Source organism: Carassius carassius, chromosome 12 (genome assembly GCF_963082965.1).
Source record: "Carassius carassius chromosome 12, fCarCar2.1, whole genome shotgun sequence".
Taxonomy (NCBI): domain Eukaryota; kingdom Metazoa; phylum Chordata; class Actinopteri; order Cypriniformes; family Cyprinidae; genus Carassius; species Carassius carassius.
The window spans coordinates 13,711,537-13,730,501 of NC_081766.1; the positions used below are offsets into that span (position 1 = coordinate 13,711,537).

An 18,965-nucleotide genomic window follows, 5' to 3' on the forward strand; every position below is an offset into this window, starting at 1 on the left:
GTTTTGTGGAATATCAGAACCTACATTGATACGGAAATGTATGTACAACACAAGCATGCTTTCTTTGTGTGTTTTCCTGTAAGAAACATCCATGTTAATTATTACTTTAATGACACTGCTAAATAAACAATATAACATAGCGTTCCTCATCACCTTCAATAAAATGTTCTCGTAAAAGAGACCAAAAAAGTATAAGATCAAACAGAACCGCTCTGTGAGAACACCAACAGTAATAGTCAACAATCGGCACATCCTGTCCTGTCAGAAATAGTGTTTGTAGTGACTTAAAGAAACGGAAGAAAAGGCAATTTAGGAGATAACTTTGTGTCAGCTGAATGTTCTCTGTTCATGACCGTAAGTGTGTGTGTCTGTATGAGTCTCTAGGGGTCCTATAAGAGGGCTTTCTCAAAGTAAGGGGTCTGTTGGTTGTCTGCTGTAGCAGGGAGGCTCTGGGTGGGGGGCACGGTGTAGCCAGGGGTCTGGCTCATGGCTGCTGGAGTGCAGGCTGGGTTCTGGTAGGACTGGACATCAGCTGGAGGCATGCTGCCAGGAGTCGGGCTGTAGACTGGAGGCTGGCCCATGTACATGTGGGCATCACTGAGAAAAAGAAGAAATACAAATAAAAACATTTTATATAATTATACAAATATGATAACCATTATTATCACCCCATGGATTATAATAATGAATGCATTGATACAGCTTTTTTATTACTGTACACTAGTGTTGCTTTTGTCAATGAAAATGATGACTAAATATCATCGTCAACGAACCTTTACCAGGTGACGAAAACGAGACGCGATGTAAGTGCTGGTCATGTGACGATAACTATAATTAAATGTATAATGCAATAAAATGTGTTAATTTTCTTTGTCCAAAATGAGACAAACTAAATGTTTTTTCATCTCGTTTAGTCACGTTCTTATTATTTTGCAGTATTTCTGTTTCCTGTGTCTCACTTCAGGGGCTGCATTAGATCGCACTGCGCAGACACAGGTGACGTCACTTCCTCAAGCCCCACTCGTGGAATTATTTAGAAGACGATAACAAACAATGTTAAGTCTGACACAGAGAAAGGGACCGATGTGTGTACTTCTAACATGTATGACTGGTAAAATAAATGTTGTAAATTAAAATCGGAGCGTCTTCCGTGTCTGGAATGGATGTATCATAGAGTCTACAAGGTAACAATAATATAATAAGATAACCTTGTTAGAAATGGGTTTGGCTAAAAGAAAATTGTCTATACTGCTAGGACTATATTCTATTGGTTAAATAGAATAGCATTACTAAAAAGAGACTAAAATAAAAAATTTTAATTGATAGTTTTGGTCGACTAAAACTAGACGAAAATAGTAATGGATAATTCTGACTAAATGCTCAGACTTTTAGTTGACTAAAAAATTTACTAGACTTAAACTAAAATTAAAACAGGCCGCCAAAAACAACACTACTGTTCACTGAATAAGTGTGTTTTTATTATTAACAGCAAAAATTAATTACTACATATTTTTTTCTATTGATACAAAATATTATTATAGCATCGATACAGCTTTTTATTTTTAACATCATCAATAATTACTATTTAATGAACTGATACAGCTTTTTATTTTTTTTATGTAATAAATCAAATTATCAAATATTTTATCTAACATACAAAATCATACTTATTATTATTATTATTATTAATGCATTGATACAGTTTTTTAATTAATAACAACATTAATAATGATCAAGGAATTTAAATAACTTTAGTTGGATTTATTATTGTTAATCATTTTATCATCCAAGTTATTCGTTTTATCTATTATTATTATTATTATTATTTTAAATGATCATCCTTATTATCAATGAATTAAACAAACAAATTGCTTAGAATAAATTATAATGTTTTATACATTCATTTATATAGCTTTTTGTTTTTTTGTGTTTACCTGGGAGCCGGCTGTCCAGCCATTGAAGTTCCTGTTTGGTTCATTGCAGAGAGCTGCTCCATTGGAACGTTGTATCCCGGGACTGCTGTGCTGCCTATTACATACTGCCCTCCAGTGGACTGGGCAGGGTACACCTGGAAATAAAATTGAATACCATTGCCCAAACAATCAACAACAAATAGCTATCATACTATAGCATTTACATTTATGAATTTAGCAGACGCTTTTATCCAAAGCGATTAACAGTGCATTCAGACTATACATTTTTATTTTTTTTTATCAGTATGTGTGATCCCTGGGATCTGAACCCATATCCTTTTGCGTTTCTAATGCAATGCTCTACCAGTGAGCCACAGGAATAGCAATTTAAATCACACTAGCAAACTGTAGCAAACTGACAACAAACACTTTGATCACTTGACAGACTCTCACCTGTTGGGAAGCGTTTGGGGTCTGGTGCATGTAGTATTGCTGGCTCTGTATTTTGGCATACATAGCATATACTGGGTCTTCATTCATTAGCTTAGCATAGAGAGACAACGCTTCCATGACCTTCACGTTCAGATCAGACAGCTCTGAGTGTTTTCTGAAAACAAACACGGCATATTTATTACATGTGAGATCTATGGGGAATGACGTGTGCATAAGTCTAATTGGATTTCATTCACAAAGAAAATGTATCTGTGGTTGGTTCACAGGCTTTGCTAGACATATGGAAAGATGGATTTTACATTAAAAGTAATTTTTAGATAGGACTTTTTAAGTACCTGTCAATGTCCTCCAACTTCTGATCAATGAGAGGACCCATCTGATTGCAAGCAGCTAATTGGGAGAGGAGTAACAACTATGAATCAATGAATCCACAAACACAGAACCAAACAGATATGGTTTTAGACTCACCCTCCAGCTGCAGGAGTTCACAGGTGTCGGACTGGTCGTCTGTTGGGTCTGCACTCTGGATCATCTGAAGCAGCTGGTCCATTTTCTCCTGCAGGACATTGCAAAGTCATTACAAACTAGACTGCATGAGAGCTGCTACAACTCATTTTAACACAGTTCTCCACTGAGAGCATCTGATGTCTGTGAAGGGAAACGGATCATTTATTTCACTGTGCAATTTCATGTGCTTTGTAGTAGTAAGGGGTGTGTATGAGGCAAATCAATCAAAGCAATACAGTGCCAAATAGTGTGAAAAATACACAGCCTCACCTCATCAATGTAGACAGGCTCTGGCTCCGGTTCAATCGTCTCTACCTGGACGTCTTCACTGAACTGCACTGTCTTCTTCTCTGTTTTCACTAAGGAAGGAGAAATATTAAAGATGACATAATGTAATGTAATAAGTAGAGAACAGACATCTAAAAAATATATTGTTGTCACAATGCACACTGGGGCCAAAAAGTCTGAGACCACACTGAAAATATGGGATTAAAAATCACTTAAATCTGGAAATAAACAAAAACTGACATTTGGAAGATTCTGTTTTTTTTACAAACATTTTGTGACATTGATCATTTGAATACCATTGTACAGATGGGCAAATGTTCTTCCTAAGAAGCTCAAAATGCTCTTTAGATCATTCTCCAATCATGCTGGAGAACACGATCATCAGGTTTTACACAAACCCGTTCATGCAGTTAGAGTGTAGGTGCCATTCAAGCAAAAGAATGACATACTAAATATTGAAATTGATCTTATATTGAAAATTATATGAAAAATATATTTAAAAAAAATGTATTTGAAGAAAAAAATCTTCAGATATTTTTTATCTGATGTTTGGACTCCGATGTAGGTTTTTCATTGTACTGAAATACTAAATGACTACACACCATTCAAAAGTATGGGGTCATATATATATATATATATATATATTTTTTTTTTTTTGATGTTTTTTTTTCTTCTGAAAGTCTCTTATGCTCAACAAGGCTACATTTATTTGATTAAAAAATTATAATAATACAGTAAAAAGTAATATAGTGAAAAAATCTTTTTCAAACCTTTTTAATATATAAATCTATTGGAATATATTTTAAAGTATAATTTATTCCTGTGATGGCAAAGCTGAACATTTTCATCAGTAATTACTCCATTCTTTAGTGTCACATGATTCTTCAGAAATCATTCCAGTATGCTGATTTGCTGTTCAAGTAGCATTTCTTATTACCAAGTTTTAAAAAAGTTGTGCTGCTCATGTATTTGTGTAAACCACTTCAAACTGTTGAGAAGAGTAGATGTGACAGCTTTACTTACTCATCTCAGGCTCTGCTGTCAGGTCTGCTGTCACAAAGTTGGAAGGAAAAAGCCCAACACCCTGATACGTCTCACCCTTCCACCAGTTAGGGTCACTGTGATAGAGAAGAGATACTTAAGCCACCTCCAACTAATTAAAAGAAGAAGAAAAGAAACTCTTTGGCTGTGTTTGGAATCATTCACTCAATCTCTACAGAGTGCTGAATGCTTTCTAACCGCCTCTACTTTGAAACACTACTTCTGTTTTATATCTTTAGCTTAGCAACCAAAATGAGCTGAATTGATTAAACTGACCAAAGTGGAAACAAGCCTTCCAAACAATAATTACCACAAAAAAAAAAAAAAATGTGTAGTGATTTTCATATGAAGGGAATGATTTCAAACACAGTCTGCGAGTAAACAAAATCAGATTAACCTGTCATCCAGGATGGTGATGATCTCGCCTGATTTAAAGGTGAGCTCATTGTCCTCGGCTGCCTCAAAGTCATAGATGGCCCTGACCTTTCTGCCTTCAGCCTTGTGAGATGTGAGGAGGCTGCTGGTGCTCGGGTAGAGGCCAGAGAGAGAGACCTGAGGCTGCTGCTGCTGGTCCTTCAGAGACAGTTCAATCGCTGAGAAAGAGATAGAGAAACAGACAGAGAGAGAGATTACTTCTCTTTCTTCGATGCAATTCATCCCAGACTTCAGCATTATGGATTCGTAGCCACCTTTAGCAATGTCTTCTTCTTCTTTCTTGTTTGTTGATGTTGCAGGGTCTTTAGCTACTAATGCAGGACTGGCTTTAGCTTGTTCTGCCGCCTGAACAAATAAAAGTTTAACGTCGCATTACTTAAATATTCCCAATCATACACATATTTTCTCCTTTTAAACTCATTTACACAAAGTCTGACATGACAAAATAACATATATATTCAACACTTAATATATCATACACTGTCTGCATACAATATAATGGAAAAAAGGAAATAAAAAGAAAAAAAGGAAAGGAAAAAGAATGAGAGAGTAAAATAAGAAAAACAGCAAAATACATTTCTAATTACAAAAAAAAAAAAAAGAATTTACGTCACGGTTCAAAACTTTTGTAAAAGTTAATAATAAAATAAAAAAACACACAGTAAAAACAGAAATATTATACATTTCAAATGTTTTCTATTTAAACATATTTAACATTATTATTTTATTGTGTAGTTCATTCCTGTGATGACAAAGCTACTTTCATGAGTAGAAAGTTCAAAAGAACAGCAACTATTTGAAATATGAATATATACATTTTATAACATTATAAATGTCTTCACTGTCACTTTTGATCAATTTAATACATCTTTGCAGAATAAGTTTTAATAAGATTTTTTATTACTGTAAAAGAATTAAAAAAAAGTCTATATATGTTTGTGTGAATTTATGACTCAATGTGAAGGAGTTAGATTGCCTTCATTTATTAATTTCCTTTAATATCATGTGCATATTTTATATGCTGAATACTGAGATTTGGCCTTTAAACTGAAACACACATAATTCCCTACATACTTCTTATATAAATACCAATGGTATTTCAGAGAATCCAGATGCAGCAGGGAGCTCACCTGAGAGCCCACGGCAGGGAAGATGACGCCCTGTTCTCTGAGGTTCTTGATCATGGCCGAAATGAGGCTGAGCTGGGGGTCATTACGGAAATCCTCAGCCCACTCCACCATCAGAGCCTTCAGCTTCTCACACACTTTAGGATGACCCTTGAGAAGACAAGACATTACATCAGTCCTTTGCTGCTGGAATAAACAATTAAAACATTTCCACAAACAAAAGGAAACACGCACCTTATTTAGTACATTGCTAACTTCACTAGCAAATTCCCTGGAGCAGACCTCTAAATGGAATATTTTTCCACAGTTTGACACACACGCACCTAGTAGCTATGGGAGAGAAAACACTCGCTTTATTCTCAACAGCTCATTAAAGGCCTAGAAAAGCATCAAGAAGCATTTGCCTTACCGTCAACGCTTGCATGGCAACATGCGGATCCTTGTGATTCACTCTTCTCATTAAGGCTGAACGATTAATTGCATTTGCGATAATATCGCGATATGAGAAAATGCGATTTTCTAATCGCTACGTGCGCGATTTGAGGTGGGCACGTGACGCGAGCGAAAGAGCGGAGAACTCGGCTGCAACAACTTTTCATCCTGTCAGTTCATCTTTAACCTGTAGCGCAATGGCCTCTGCCTCGACGGAACAGTCAGTAACTGACACAGCTGCGACTTTAATCTCAAAGAGGAACAGCACGTCGGTGGTGTGGAACTATTTTGGTTTCAAAAAAGAAGATGCTGCACAGCTTCAGGTGTTATGCAGAGCATGCCGTGCTCCCGTTGCGACTTCACGGGGTAACACTACAAACTTGTTTCAGCACTTAAAAAAATACCACAAATCAATGTATGACAGTTGTATGACCAAAATACCGAGCACCAGTGCGCCAGACAGGCCAAATACCTCAAGACAGGGATCACTGACCGAAATGTTCGAAAGTGTCACTCCGTATGAACGTAATTCAAAACGGCACGGGGAAATCACTCGGGCAATAACCGAGTTCATAGCCAAAGATATGATGCCTCTCAGCACGATGACCAAGCCTGGATTCGTGGCATTGACATATACGCTTGATAAACGGTACAATATACCCTCCCGTACATACTTCAGTCAGACTGCCATACCGGAGCTGTACAAAAAGTGTAAAGAGAAAGTCGCCGCGGAGGTTAAAACGGTGGAGTTTTTTGCTAGCACTACAGATATGTGGTCAAGCCGCACAGCTGAGCCTTACCAGAGTCTTACAGTCCATTTTATTGATGAAGATTTCAACCTCAGAGCTCGCTGCCTACAAACTACCTACTTCCCAGACGACCACACAGGGGAAAATATTGCAGCCGGCCTGAGAGAAGGGCTTGCCAGCTGGGATCTCCACGAGGAGAATCACGTCTGCATCACGACGGACAACGCGTCAAATATGGTTCTGGCTGCGCGGCTTAATGAATGGACGAGGCTCCAGTGTTTTGGGCACAGATTACATCTTGCCATTGGTAAGTTATGTCGCGCGTGTGTGTGTGTGTGTGTGTGTGTGTGTGTGCGTGCGCGCAAAAGAGAGAGATGCGTCGATTAGTAATAAGCTGGATACAAATATATAAATTATGTGTAGTTGGGGATTCATTAAATTAATATTTCCTCCCACTCCTTTTCTAATATGTAAATTGAAATATTATGTTTTGATTTTATGTCTGTTGTGGAATGGCCACCTGCATTTTTGTTTTTTTGTTTGTTTTTGTTTTTTTACATGTTCTAAATAAACACAAAAAGTGTGTGTGTGTGTGTGTGTGTGTGTGTGTGTGTGTGTGTGTGTGTGAGAGAGAGAGAGAGAGAGAGAGAGAGGACAGGGGTGTGGATGTGTGCATTTTAGAATGACAGAGAATGTGAGTGTGTAATAGTGATAGCCTTGAATCACAAAACTCAAATTTAATTGTGTGTAATACACTACTTTCTATTTCTTTCAGAAAATGCACTCAAAGATGACAGAGTGTCAAGGGCAACAGCACTGTGCAGGAAGCTGGTGGGACACTTTTCCCACAGTTGGAAGAAGAAGGCAGCACTGATGGAGGCACAGAGGGAGCTCAAACTCCCTGAGCACAACCTCATAACGGAGTGCCCAACAAGATGGGGATCTAAAGAAATGATGATTGCTAGAGTGCTTGAACAGGCCAAAGCCATTTCTCAGGTATTGTCTGGAGATCGATATGCACGCTCCCTCATCCCAACCTGGCAAGATATTGATGTGTTGGAGTCGATTCACAAGGCACTGCATCCTCTACTGGAATTTACTGATGCTCTTTCTGGAGAGGAGTATGTGAGCATCTCCTACCTCAAGCCAGTTCTTCACCTTTTTGCCACATCAGTCCTGGCTGAAGATGCTGAGGACACTGACCTGACTAAATCAATAAAAACCAAAGTCCTAGCATACCTCAATAATAAATATGGAGACCCAAACATCCAGGAGCTTTTGGATGTTGCCTGTTTCCTGGACCCTAGGTTCAAAATACAGTACATCAGTACTGACAACATCCCTGCTATCAAGACCCGACTGAAGACAGAGATGGTAGACTTAGCACAGCGTACATATCATCGGGTAAATGATAATTATGTATTTCACAAAAACACAATTTTTCTGTAAAATCTAACTGGAAAACTAATGGCTGTTGTTTTTATCTAATAGGAGAAGAGGTCTCGTACTGAAACTGTTCAGATGCCTCAAAGTGCACAGCCCTTGGGGGAAAAGGCGAAGAGGTCTCTTGGCAGTTTTTTCAAGACCAGTGCAGCCTCTCCTTCTTTGCCTGTTGAAGATGTCGCAGAGGCAGAGTTAAACAATTACCTGATGACTCCTACCATTGATGGAGAAGATGATCCCTTGGCTTGGTGGAGGGTGCACAAGATCAGCTACCCACAGTTGTGCATCATGGCCCGCAAGTATCTTTGTGTACCTGCCACAAGCGCTCCCTCAGAGCGTCTTTTTAGCACAGGAGGGAATATTGTGACTTGCACTCGCTCATCCTTGAAGCCAGCAAAAGTCAATATTCTGGTTTTCTTAGCAAAAAACCTGTGAGCCACTGAGAACAAAACTGTTGGATCATTATAGCTGGCAGTGCCATACTCGTAGTGAACTTTAGTCTGTGTGGTGTGTTATTGTTGTGTACTTGATAAGTGAGGTTGATCTATTCCAAATTATAATATTCAAATAGTTTTTGTCTAATTTAAAAGTGCATTTCTCCATTTTTTTATTTATAACTTTATTTATTTTGATTTTACTAAATATTTTCAAAGCAAATGCTGTTGCAGTTGTGTGAAATGTTACTGACTTTGGAGCAGTAAGATAATTATTATTTTTAATTATTTTTTTCTTCAGACTGTAAATTTTGCACACAGTGTTTACAAAGTGCGCATACCTTTGTTTAAATTATTGAAATGCACAGTGGCAAAGCCATAGATGTTTCTGCAACGAGCAGTTCAATAAAAATGTCATTTATTTCAAGTCATACATGTTTTAATTTAATTATAACAAATAGGCCCAGCCTATGGGAAAGAACATTTCACACTAAATGCATCTAATATTGTGTTGGTCATATTTAAATAATTCATTACGTTTTGTTGGGGAAAAAAGAGGATAAAAAAATCTTTACAAAACAAATCGCATATTAAATCGCAATCGCAATATTGGGGAAAAAAATCGCAATTAGATTATTTTCCCAAATCGTTCAGCCTTACTTCTCATTATAGACCGCAGACATTCTTTAGGCCTTCACAAGACAAGCAATAACATTTAACCTGTTAAACACCCATTCATCTAAAAGACACATCCTGCATGCACGTTCACTAACCCAGTGCGAGACTGTCCGATCTTGTCACAAATGTCCAAAATGAGGCCCCAGTCCTCAGCTGTGTTCATCTCACTGGTCGCTTTCTCTGCAAAAGAATAGTAGCTCAAAAGTTTATGCCTCATAATCATAAATGTTTCCTGTAATTTCCACAGATTCGAAAGCATAATATTCATATGCAAATTGATGAATGTGTGTCTGTGAAAGACCACAGGCTCTGTTACGCCTCGTCACAGAAACCAGAATCAGAAATGAGCCAGTGCTTGAGAAGAAAAAAAGAAGAAAAAATAAAGCCGCTGAAAGGGACACAAACAGTCCAGATATTAAAAATTTGAGGAGAAAAAAAACTAATATATTTGTAAGATTTTTGCTTTTTTTTTTCATGTCTTTTATGGTTATCAAGGCAGCATTTATCAAAATGACAGAAGAAATACACAAAAAAAATTTTTTTGTTTGGTGCTCAAACATTTCTTATTATGTTTCAAGTTGTGCGGTTTAATATTTTTGTGGAAATTGTGAGAATTTTTTCTGGGTTATTTTATGAAATATAGCAGCATTTATTTGAAATCAAAATCTTTAGTAACATTATAAGTGTATCCATCAATGTAATACATACTTGTAGAATAAAATAATTTTACAAAAAAATAAAAAATAAATCTTACTGCCCCCAAACTTTTGAACAGTAGTACACACGCCAGATATAAGAATATGCTTTTACATTACATTTAGGAATGTGTCTTTATGCAGGGCTTCTTTATTCATATTACTCATATAACTGTGTCATAGTATTGTGTTATGAATCACTATCTACAGCAACTTTTCTATTTGATGTGGATTTGATTTTATGATTAATAGCCATAAATGTTTAAAGTCCCATGAAAATCAATTCCGGCCCAGGCAGTAAATATTTCCTCTTAATATTAAAAAAAAAATAATAATTTTACAGCACTTACAGAAAGCAATATCCCCATTTACAGAAGATTAACCAGTGCCCTACATCTGTTGAGAGATTCTGTTAATCAGTCTAGCAAGCTGTAAAAAACAGAGGTTAACCAAAACAACAACCCATTGGCTGTGTTCAGTGTCTGTGATCGATTACAGAAACAGCACAACATTTACAATAAACAAAACTGGCTAGGAGACTAATTCTACACGGAAAATGCGTCTTTGATATCCGACCAGCTCAAAAAATGACATCTGCAGCTACTGTACATCACACCAGCAGCCACTGCCAAAATCTGACAGTGATTTCATCTGCAATGTCTGAACCGATTCAGATCAACTCATGTGTGAATGTGCAACCTAGCCTTTCAAAAGTGCGTGCATTTCTATTATAACCGCATATGGCTGGATGGCATATTAAAGCTATTATCAGCAGGCGCATAATACAACAATAATATAAACAATACAACACTGTAATCTTAATAATAGCCTATCATAATAATAGCCTACAGTAAGGCAGCTGGAACAACATTAGGAACGTTAGGCAAAACAAAATATGAGAGGAGACACTGGAAACATTTGCAGAGTCACTGTATGAACCGTTAGTTAGGTCTTTAGGTCGGAGATGAATTAAACCATTAAGAGCGAGACAGCTCAGATCCTCTGAAGTGAACTGCAAAGCGTCTGTTTTTACTCAGTTGTGCACTGTCAGCATCATACAAGTAGAAAAAATGAGACCGTTTGGCTCGCTACCCAACAGTCACCGCTTCTTCAGCTACAAATTGGCTAGCCATCTGGCTAATAACGTTAAGCTGCCTAGCTGTGAAACTGTTGTCATTCACGATATGTTAATAGTTTCTGGGTAAAACCACTGTTGGGAATTATGTAATCACTGGAATGCCATTGCGAAATTCGCACAAATACTTAGAGTGATATCGCAAAGAAACAAAAAGCCGGTGGCTTGCCTTGAACAACAATAGACACAGATGAGCTACCGTTAGCTCGCCTGCTAACTGCATGACATCTCAAACTTACCAACATCTTGATCAAAGGGATTCGACGTGAAGAGAGGCATGGCCGAGATATACACGCAACGAAATCTAAGCTCGATCCTCTTCGTCTCCCTGTCAGCACTTAGTTAAAAGTGAATTAATAAACATAATAAAATATAAACTACACTCAGTTTTACTGATGGACCCCCTCCTCAGTCACTTCTTACTCGCAGCATTATAGCGGTGCATTCTGGGTAACAGCTATTGCTGGTGTTGCCACCCAGTTATACCTTTTACTGTCTATGAGTTATACACACAAACAGCTGGGCATATTCAAATAAAGATGAGCGCGATGAAAACGAGATGTTTGTTATTCGACACAGGATTCTGTTAAAAGGATAGTGTAAATAATGACTTTGTGAAGGTTAGGGTAAATACAGCTGATGAATCATATGACTCAATCACATGGTAGACTGTCGCTGACTCAGCAGTCACGAGATGATATAAACACTCTTTTTTTTGTCTTTTTTTTATACACACACACACACACACACACACACACACACACACACATATACATATACATATATATATACATATATATATATATATATATATAGATATATATATACAGTACAGACCAAAAGTTTGGACACACCTTCTCATTCAAAGAGTTTTCTTTATTTTCATGACTATGAAAATTGTAGAGGCACACTGAAGGCATCAAGGGCTATTTGACCAAGAAGGAGAGTGATGGGGTGCTGCGCCAGATGACCTGACCTCCACAGTCACCGGACCTGAACCCAATCGAGATGGTTTAGGGGTGAGCTGGACCACAGACAGAAGGCAAAAGGGCCAACAAGTGCTAAGCATCTCTCGGGGAACTCCTTCAAGACTGTTGGAAGACCATTTCAGGTGACTACCTCTTGAAGCTCATCAAGAGAATGCCAAGAGTGTGCAAAGCAGTAATCAAAGCAAAAGGTGGCTACTTTGAAGAACCTAGAATATGACATATTTTGATGCCTTCAGTGTGACTCTACAATTTTCATAGTCATGAAAATAAAGAAAATTCTTTGAATACATATACATATACACACACACACACACACACACACACACATATATATGGAAGAATATAAACACAATGTGTATATAGACATTCTAAACAAAACAACTGAAAGTGTTATTGCCTTACAAGTAGGAAATTCCTCAATAAAAGATTTATCAAAAGGATAATAAAAATGTCAACATAAAACATATTGAAAAATACCAACTATATTTTATTTCCGATAAAAACATGGTCTTTGATGATGACTACATACATGTACATGTATTAAAATACACAACTATTTTATACATAGCTACTGCATAATCAAATTTATATGGAAAAATTCAAAGCTTTAAAGATTTATTAATAAAATCACATCAGTGATGTCCAAGATGTAAGAAATAAAACTCTGGTATGAACAACTTTTTGGATTACAGTCATTAAAACCCATCAACATTTTATTTGTAGCTTTTTCGGTTGGCTGTTAAAAGCTTTATTTTAATTAAAGCAGCTATTGTATTGCACTGGAGTAATGGCATCAGCTTTGTTAATGACACCGGTAAAACAGGTATTTACAATCACATGATTACAATACATTACAGCTTTTTCTTAATCTAAACATTAACATGACTGGTTATCAGTGTATTGTATAGTTTGCAGTCTTGAATCATTTGTGATTGTCGATGACATTTGCTTTTGTGTCTGTCACACATGTGGATCTCCGGGCAAAGCGATCGTTCGTGCTTTGTGAGAGGATACTGTGCCAGGAGTCTTCTGAACGGTCTCTGTGATTGTCTTATCCAAAATTCTCTGTTCATTTACAACAGGTGCTATAAAACTGGAACTCTGACTGTGAATAATGGAGAAAACACCTCAATAAATTATATGAACTTAACACTTCTCAACAAAAAGAAGCTAAAAATATATGCAAGAAACAAGAACTGTAACTTACATTCATTAGTTCTTTCACAAATGAAACCAATGCGATCTGTGCAGAAAAAGTCATTCCAGCTGCCCTCGTGTATTAACCCTGCACAGTCCTCCCCAGCCCCGTGACCATGGCTCCAGTTATCAGGCTGTCCAGGCTTCCAATTCCTTTCAATTAAAATTAGACAAGACTAATGGGGAATGTTTCCTCACATTGCCATCTTCTCATTTTATTACTGAGGATCCTCAAAATAATGGGACAAATGTTAAACACACTGGATACACCATTGCCTGGTTTCACAGACAGGGCTCAGACTAAACCAGGATTAGGCCATAGTTTAATTAGGACATTTAAGTAATTTTTTATAAACCTGCCTTAGAAAAAATCATTACTGATGTGCATCTTGAGACAAAACAAAGGCACTGATATATTTTAAGATCAGTCAGTGTAAGTTTCTTTTAGCTGAAACAGCTCAGACTTACATTTTAGTCTGGGACTAGGCTTAAGCCTTGTCTGTGAAACTGGGGCATAATAGGGCCTTTTGCACTGCCGGAACCTTTTCATAGTACCAGAACTAATTGTGGAACTACCCTCTTTTGGGCAATTTTGCACTGCCGGAATTAGGTGCAATTTTAGTACTAGGCTGCCTTTTTCGAGAACCAAATTAGCTCCTACTCTGGAGCAGGGTCTAACCAGCACAACTGGTACTTCCCGTGACGTAAGTAGACATTGATTGGCCAGACACGTTCGTGTTCACTTGCCATGATTTAAAACACTGTTTAACATTCGTAAACATTGTCAATTTATTTCGCAAGTATGGTGAACAGCGATAAATGTATGGATGCTGAAGTGCAGGCACTTGTAGCAAATGTAGCACTGCAAGTTGTTGGAGATTCTTAATCCTCCTTTCAGTTCTGTCAGTCGCTTTACGTATACGTCTAAATTCCATGTCCATTATTGTGAAACCCGAGAGACACAACAAAAACACAGCTCTGATCACAGCATCCTCCATCCTCCTGTTGTTAACGTTGTTCTTTGTTAATGTTGTTGAATGCAGCGAACAAATAACATCGCTGTCGAACAGCTTACGTCACGTCTTAGTACTGTACACACTGTTGGTGCGAATGCCACTCTTTAAATGGTACTGGGAAATAGTTTGCGTGAATTAATCCCAGTACTTTATGATGTACATTTAGTTCTGGAACTAACGCGGCGTGAAATGCCCTAATGTAACCTACAGTGGGTAAAGAAAAGAATCACCCCCCCCCCCCCTTAAAATAATAACATTTTGTTTCTTTGCAGCCTGAAATGAAGACAGACTTAGTTTTTTTTATACAGCTGTGTTTACTCAGTGCAACTTATAACATCCAAGTGAAAGATATAACAGCAACAGGTCAGAAAAAAAAATAGAATCATTGAGTTGGAAAAAGAATTACCCCCTTCTTAAAATGACTTACAAACTCAATCAGGTGTAGCTAATCACCTGCCCAATGGCACACATTTCAGGCTGCAAAGCTACCAAATGTGATTATTTTAAAGGGGGTGATTATTTTCTATACCCACTGTATTATATACAAACTGGAGTATCAATAATAGAGTTCATAGGTATTTTTTTTTCCGGTTATTTACTCACGTATAGTTGGGCAGGCTCCCGTCCACCCATCTCCAGATGTTTTCATCAATAATGTCAGTGAGACCCAGCCAGAAGTAGCCCTTTCCAGAAATCTGCCTCTTTATCCATAGCTGTGAAAGATAATAAAGTAGGCATTGTGTCAACATATTTATAGATTAATGTTAGGTCTAAAACTCAAGAGTTCGAATGATGTTCGAAGCTGTTTTATCATAGGTAATTCTAAGACACATTACATATTTGTGAGTAGGATTCAGGATTTACCTGCTCATCTTCATCATTGATTATCAGCATAGTTGAACTCTTGTTGCTGCATCTTTCCTTCGTTTCATTAAAGTCCAATTTCTCTGACGAGAAGTCGTAACATTTGTCTCTGAAGCTCTTCCACTGAGGTGGACACCCTTAGATAAAAAAGAAAACATTATAAATATGATTAAATCTTAACTTAAAAGTAGCACTTACACAAAAGACTGGTTTTATACAATTCAAGTCTTCAAGCTGTAAGGAAATTGGTATGAAGATGCAAACTATGCGCTATAATCTGCTATAATCTGTGAAATAATGTTTTTGTATTGTCCCTACATAATACTTTTTTTTTTTTTTAAAGTAACACATCAGTTACATTTGAAAGTGAAAAAGTGAAAGTGACATGACGTGTAGCCAAGTATGGAGTCTCATACTCTGATTTTTCACAACTTTTAACAACTGTACAAACTGTTCTCAAATGTCAAATAATTTGAGATCCTTGTTTGAACAGCATATCAATATTACATCAAAACAAAATGATTTATTCTGTATAAACTCTAATATCTAATAAATGGTCTGTATGAAGTATATGTAAACAGTGACAGTGAGTATGAGAAAAGCTAGTACCTGGTGTACTTGTAGGTGGTGGCGCTACCTGGCGGCTGACGAAGCCTTGTGGATCTACCGGGGGCACAACTACTTGTGTTGTAAATCCTGGTAATCCAGGAGGTCCAGGTGGACCAGGGGGCCCACGGGGTCCATCCAGTCCCGCAGGCCCAGCAGGCCCAGCTGGCCCTCTAAGTCCTTGCGGCCCTTGTGGCCCTTGAGGACCTGGCTGACCATCTCTTCCGGGCAGACCAGGTATACCAGGATCACCTTTCTCTCCCGATGGCCCCGCCCTGCCCCCTGATCCTCGAGAACCCTTTGACCCAGGGCTTCCTCTTGATCCAGGTGGCCCTTTCATCCCTGGTACACCAGGAGGCCCTATCAGTCCCCTTTCTCCTTTAGGCCCAGCAACACCAGGTGCTCCTTTCTCACCATTTTCTCCTTTCTGGCCAGCTTTTCCAGGCAACCCTTGGGACCCTTTGTCTCCCCGAGGACCTCTTGGACCAGGAGGACCTGAAATTATGAAACGAAATAATAAACTTTGACTCTAATAATTGTCCAAAAGCACAAAATGCTGGTAGTTAAAATGAGTTATTAGGGTATATTCAGAGATTTCCATATGTGCCATGTGTTTACTTTTGTAAATTAAGTCTTTTCAAGGAGATCACTCATTGATTCAGTCAGAGTTCAGTTGAGCCATGTTTTGTTTGCAAATTATGCAGTAGCTCCAAACATCTGAATTTTAAAATATTCTAAATAATAAAAAAAAAACATAAAATAATCTTTCTAAACACTTATAATGTATAACAAAAAAAACTTTATTAATTTATTAAGTTGTTAAGTTGTTATAATATAATTAAATTGAAACACTAAAATTACAAGCTGGAAATAAAGAAAAACTAAAACCTAAATAACTGAAAACTGAAAATATACACATAAAAGCTAAACAAAAATAGTATATAAATAATACTAAAATAACACTACTTACTATAAATATAAATACAAAATAAAAGTTGTGTATAACAAACCAGAATCTTTTGAAATAAGTGTCTGTATTTTAATCAATAGACATCTTACCCTGAAGGATAGTGAAATTCGTGATGAGCTGCGAGTGTTTGCTGTCGACCACTTTCATTTCCTCCATGACTATGGAGAGGCTGCTGACCTCTTTGTCGAGCCTGGCGGCGAGTTCTTCCTGCTGGGTTTTGAGCTCTGTGTTGTCGGCTCTGGTTTCTGCCACACTGCCGTTCAGCCCCAGCAGCAGGTCCGAGTGCCGGGCCAACGTCTCGGAGCAGCTGCGAAGACCACTCAGGTCCACGCTGATCACTCCAAGCAGCTGCGTGGTGAAACTTACATTCCCTGTTATGCGGTCCATATCCTCCTCGTTATGGTCAAGACGTGCCTCTAGTGCATCAAACTTCAGGGAGGTGGCATTGTCGTGATCTCGCTGCTGGTCCATGAGCTCACGCAGGCTCTGGTCATGGCTGTCGGCGATGGCCGAGGCGTTCTGAACCTGCTCTGAGATCAAGTTCAACTGAGAGTTCACATCCTCCAGAGCATCACTGTTAGAGCGAGTCAGCGCAGAATTGTTAGCAGCTAAGGCTTGAAGGTTCTGGACTTTCTCCCTCAGCCAGTCGGCATCTGCTTTGGTCTGCCTAGCCACCTGCTGAAGGCTCTGATAGTCATTCTTAAGCTTTTGGACAGCCTGGCTAGTGTCTTCCACCGACCTCTGGAGGGAGCTGATGAGGTTCCTCTGCTGGGTCTGGGTGAAGTTCAGAGTGCTGATGTTGTGAGTGTTTCGGCCCTGTTCGCTCGTCTGCACCTGAAGAGCCATCTGGAGCCGTGCTGTGTCCGTCTTTAGTGCGTCAATCAGGCCACTGTATGAGTTTAAGGTGTGGTTTACTTTGCTAATGACATTGGCATTGCTCTCCAACAGTTCTCGCAATGACTGGTGTCCACTCTGCATGTCCTCGCCAGCTAGCCGTAGCTCACTGAGAATAGCTCTGTTGTTAGAAGCCTTCACAGCAACGTCACTGAGCTGCTTCTGCAAGGTCTGAATTTCCAACTTGAATGAGAGGAGTTCACTGGTGGCATTCTCTGACTTCTCTCCCGTTTGATAATCTTCACATCAAAATTAGAAGTTTATTAAGTGAGAGAGAAAAAAAAGCTGAGTCGATGTATATGAAGAGTGTTCATTATAAATATTTAATGATAACTTTTATTTAATGGCTCATATTTACTGTCTTTTAATCAATTAAAATGTTTTATTTTCCTTACACCTTGAATTAATATATATATATTATATAAACAGTATATTAATATATTATTATTATTGATTCATTCCTCAAAATCATACATTTTTTGGAAAGTCATGTGAAATTCTACTACATTTATTAAAAAGCGTCACAAAAAGGTCCAAAAATATGACTTTTCCAGATGAAAGGTTTTCAAATATAAACAATGAAGTTTTTAAATAAATAAATAACTAAGATTATACTAAACTGCTTAAGGTTTTATTTTCAACATTTTCATTCTGTCATTAAAGATAATAAAGTTAGCTAATAAAGTACTGAACTTTTTTCTTCAATATGATATTAGGGCAGTTGTATCATTATCAACCTTTTTGACGTAATGCCTCCAAAAAATATCTAAATCAATTTCAGAAATTAAAAACATGCTCTATTCAAACATTATTATATATATATATATATATATATATATATATACACAGTACAGACCAAAAGTTTGGACACACCTTCTCATTCAAAGAGTTTTCTTTATTTTCATGACTATGAAAATTGTAGAGTCACACTGAAGGCATCAAGGGCTATTTGACCAAGGAGAGTGATGGGGTGCTGCGCCAGATGACCTGGCCTCCACAGTCACCGGACCTGAACCCAATCGAGATGGTTTAGGGGTGAGCTGGACCACAGACAGAAGGCAAAAGGGCCAACAAGTGCTAAGCATCTCTGGGAACTCCT

The 18,965-nt window shown here is 37.8% G+C and overlaps 3 protein-coding genes across 3 annotated transcripts in view; 1 reads left to right on the forward strand and 2 right to left on the reverse strand.

Moving 5' to 3' along the window:
* Positions 1 to 271: 271 nt before the first annotated feature.
* On the reverse strand, positions 272 to 11,792 carry LOC132154862 (signal transducing adapter molecule 1-like). The gene is made up of 15 exons (XM_059563577.1): positions 11,570 to 11,792; positions 9,596 to 9,680; positions 9,483 to 9,514; positions 6,174 to 6,229; positions 5,999 to 6,094; positions 5,768 to 5,914; positions 4,892 to 4,982; positions 4,600 to 4,795; positions 4,185 to 4,279; positions 3,144 to 3,232; positions 2,835 to 2,922; positions 2,702 to 2,756; positions 2,367 to 2,520; positions 1,935 to 2,068; positions 272 to 597 (listed from the first exon to the last, which is right to left on the reverse strand). Exons 1-15 carry the CDS (start codon positions 11,607 to 11,609, stop codon positions 390 to 392), a joined length of 1,566 nt encoding a protein of 521 aa, XP_059419560.1. The 5' UTR covers positions 11,610 to 11,792; the 3' UTR covers positions 272 to 389.
* LOC132154861 (E3 SUMO-protein ligase ZBED1-like) lies at positions 6,294 to 9,468 on the forward strand. The gene is made up of 3 exons (XM_059563576.1): positions 6,294 to 7,252; positions 7,721 to 8,349; positions 8,437 to 9,468. Exons 1-3 carry the CDS (start codon positions 6,394 to 6,396, stop codon positions 8,821 to 8,823), a joined length of 1,875 nt encoding a protein of 624 aa, XP_059419559.1. The 5' UTR covers positions 6,294 to 6,393; the 3' UTR covers positions 8,824 to 9,468.
* Positions 11,793 to 12,785: 993 nt separating the features above from the next.
* Positions 12,786 to 18,965, reverse strand: part of LOC132154860 (collectin-12-like) — a 28,969-nt gene continuing 22,789 nt past the window's right edge. The window contains exons 6-11 of the mRNA XM_059563575.1: positions 17,062 to 18,105; positions 16,006 to 16,497; positions 15,397 to 15,533; positions 15,136 to 15,245; positions 13,527 to 13,669; positions 12,786 to 13,424 (exon numbers count right to left, since the gene is read on the reverse strand). Of these exons, the coding sequence (XP_059419558.1) occupies positions 13,405 to 13,424; positions 13,527 to 13,669; positions 15,136 to 15,245; positions 15,397 to 15,533; positions 16,006 to 16,497; positions 17,062 to 18,105 (1,946 nt within the window). The 3' untranslated portion in view covers positions 12,786 to 13,404. The remainder of the gene's footprint in view (positions 13,425 to 13,526; positions 13,670 to 15,135; positions 15,246 to 15,396; positions 15,534 to 16,005; positions 16,498 to 17,061; positions 18,106 to 18,965) is intronic.

What these genes read in the sequence shown, in the direction of transcription:
- LOC132154861 (XM_059563576.1), top strand. Translation starts at nt 6,394, where the DNA reads ATGGCCTCTGCCTCGACGGAACAGTCAGTAACTGACACAGCTGCGACT. An exon ending in CAGATTACATCTTGCCATTG is followed by an intron (nt 7,253 to 7,720) that starts GTAAGTTATGTC and finishes TATTTCTTTCAG; the next exon opens with AAAATGCACTCAAAGATGAC. An exon ending in CACAGCGTACATATCATCGG is followed by an intron (nt 8,350 to 8,436) that starts GTAAATGATAAT and finishes TTTATCTAATAG; the next exon opens with GAGAAGAGGTCTCGTACTGA.
- LOC132154862 (XM_059563577.1), bottom strand. Translation starts at nt 11,609, where the DNA reads ATGCCTCTCTTCACGTCGAATCCCTTTGATCAAGATGTTG. An exon ending in AGCCTGTCTACATTGATGAG is followed by an intron (nt 2,923 to 3,143) that starts GTGAGGCTGTGT and finishes AATGTCCTGCAG; the next exon opens with GAGAAAATGGACCAGCTGCT. An exon ending in TGAACTCCTGCAGCTGGAGG is followed by an intron (nt 2,757 to 2,834) that starts GTGAGTCTAAAA and finishes TCTCCCAATTAG; the next exon opens with CTGCTTGCAATCAGATGGGT.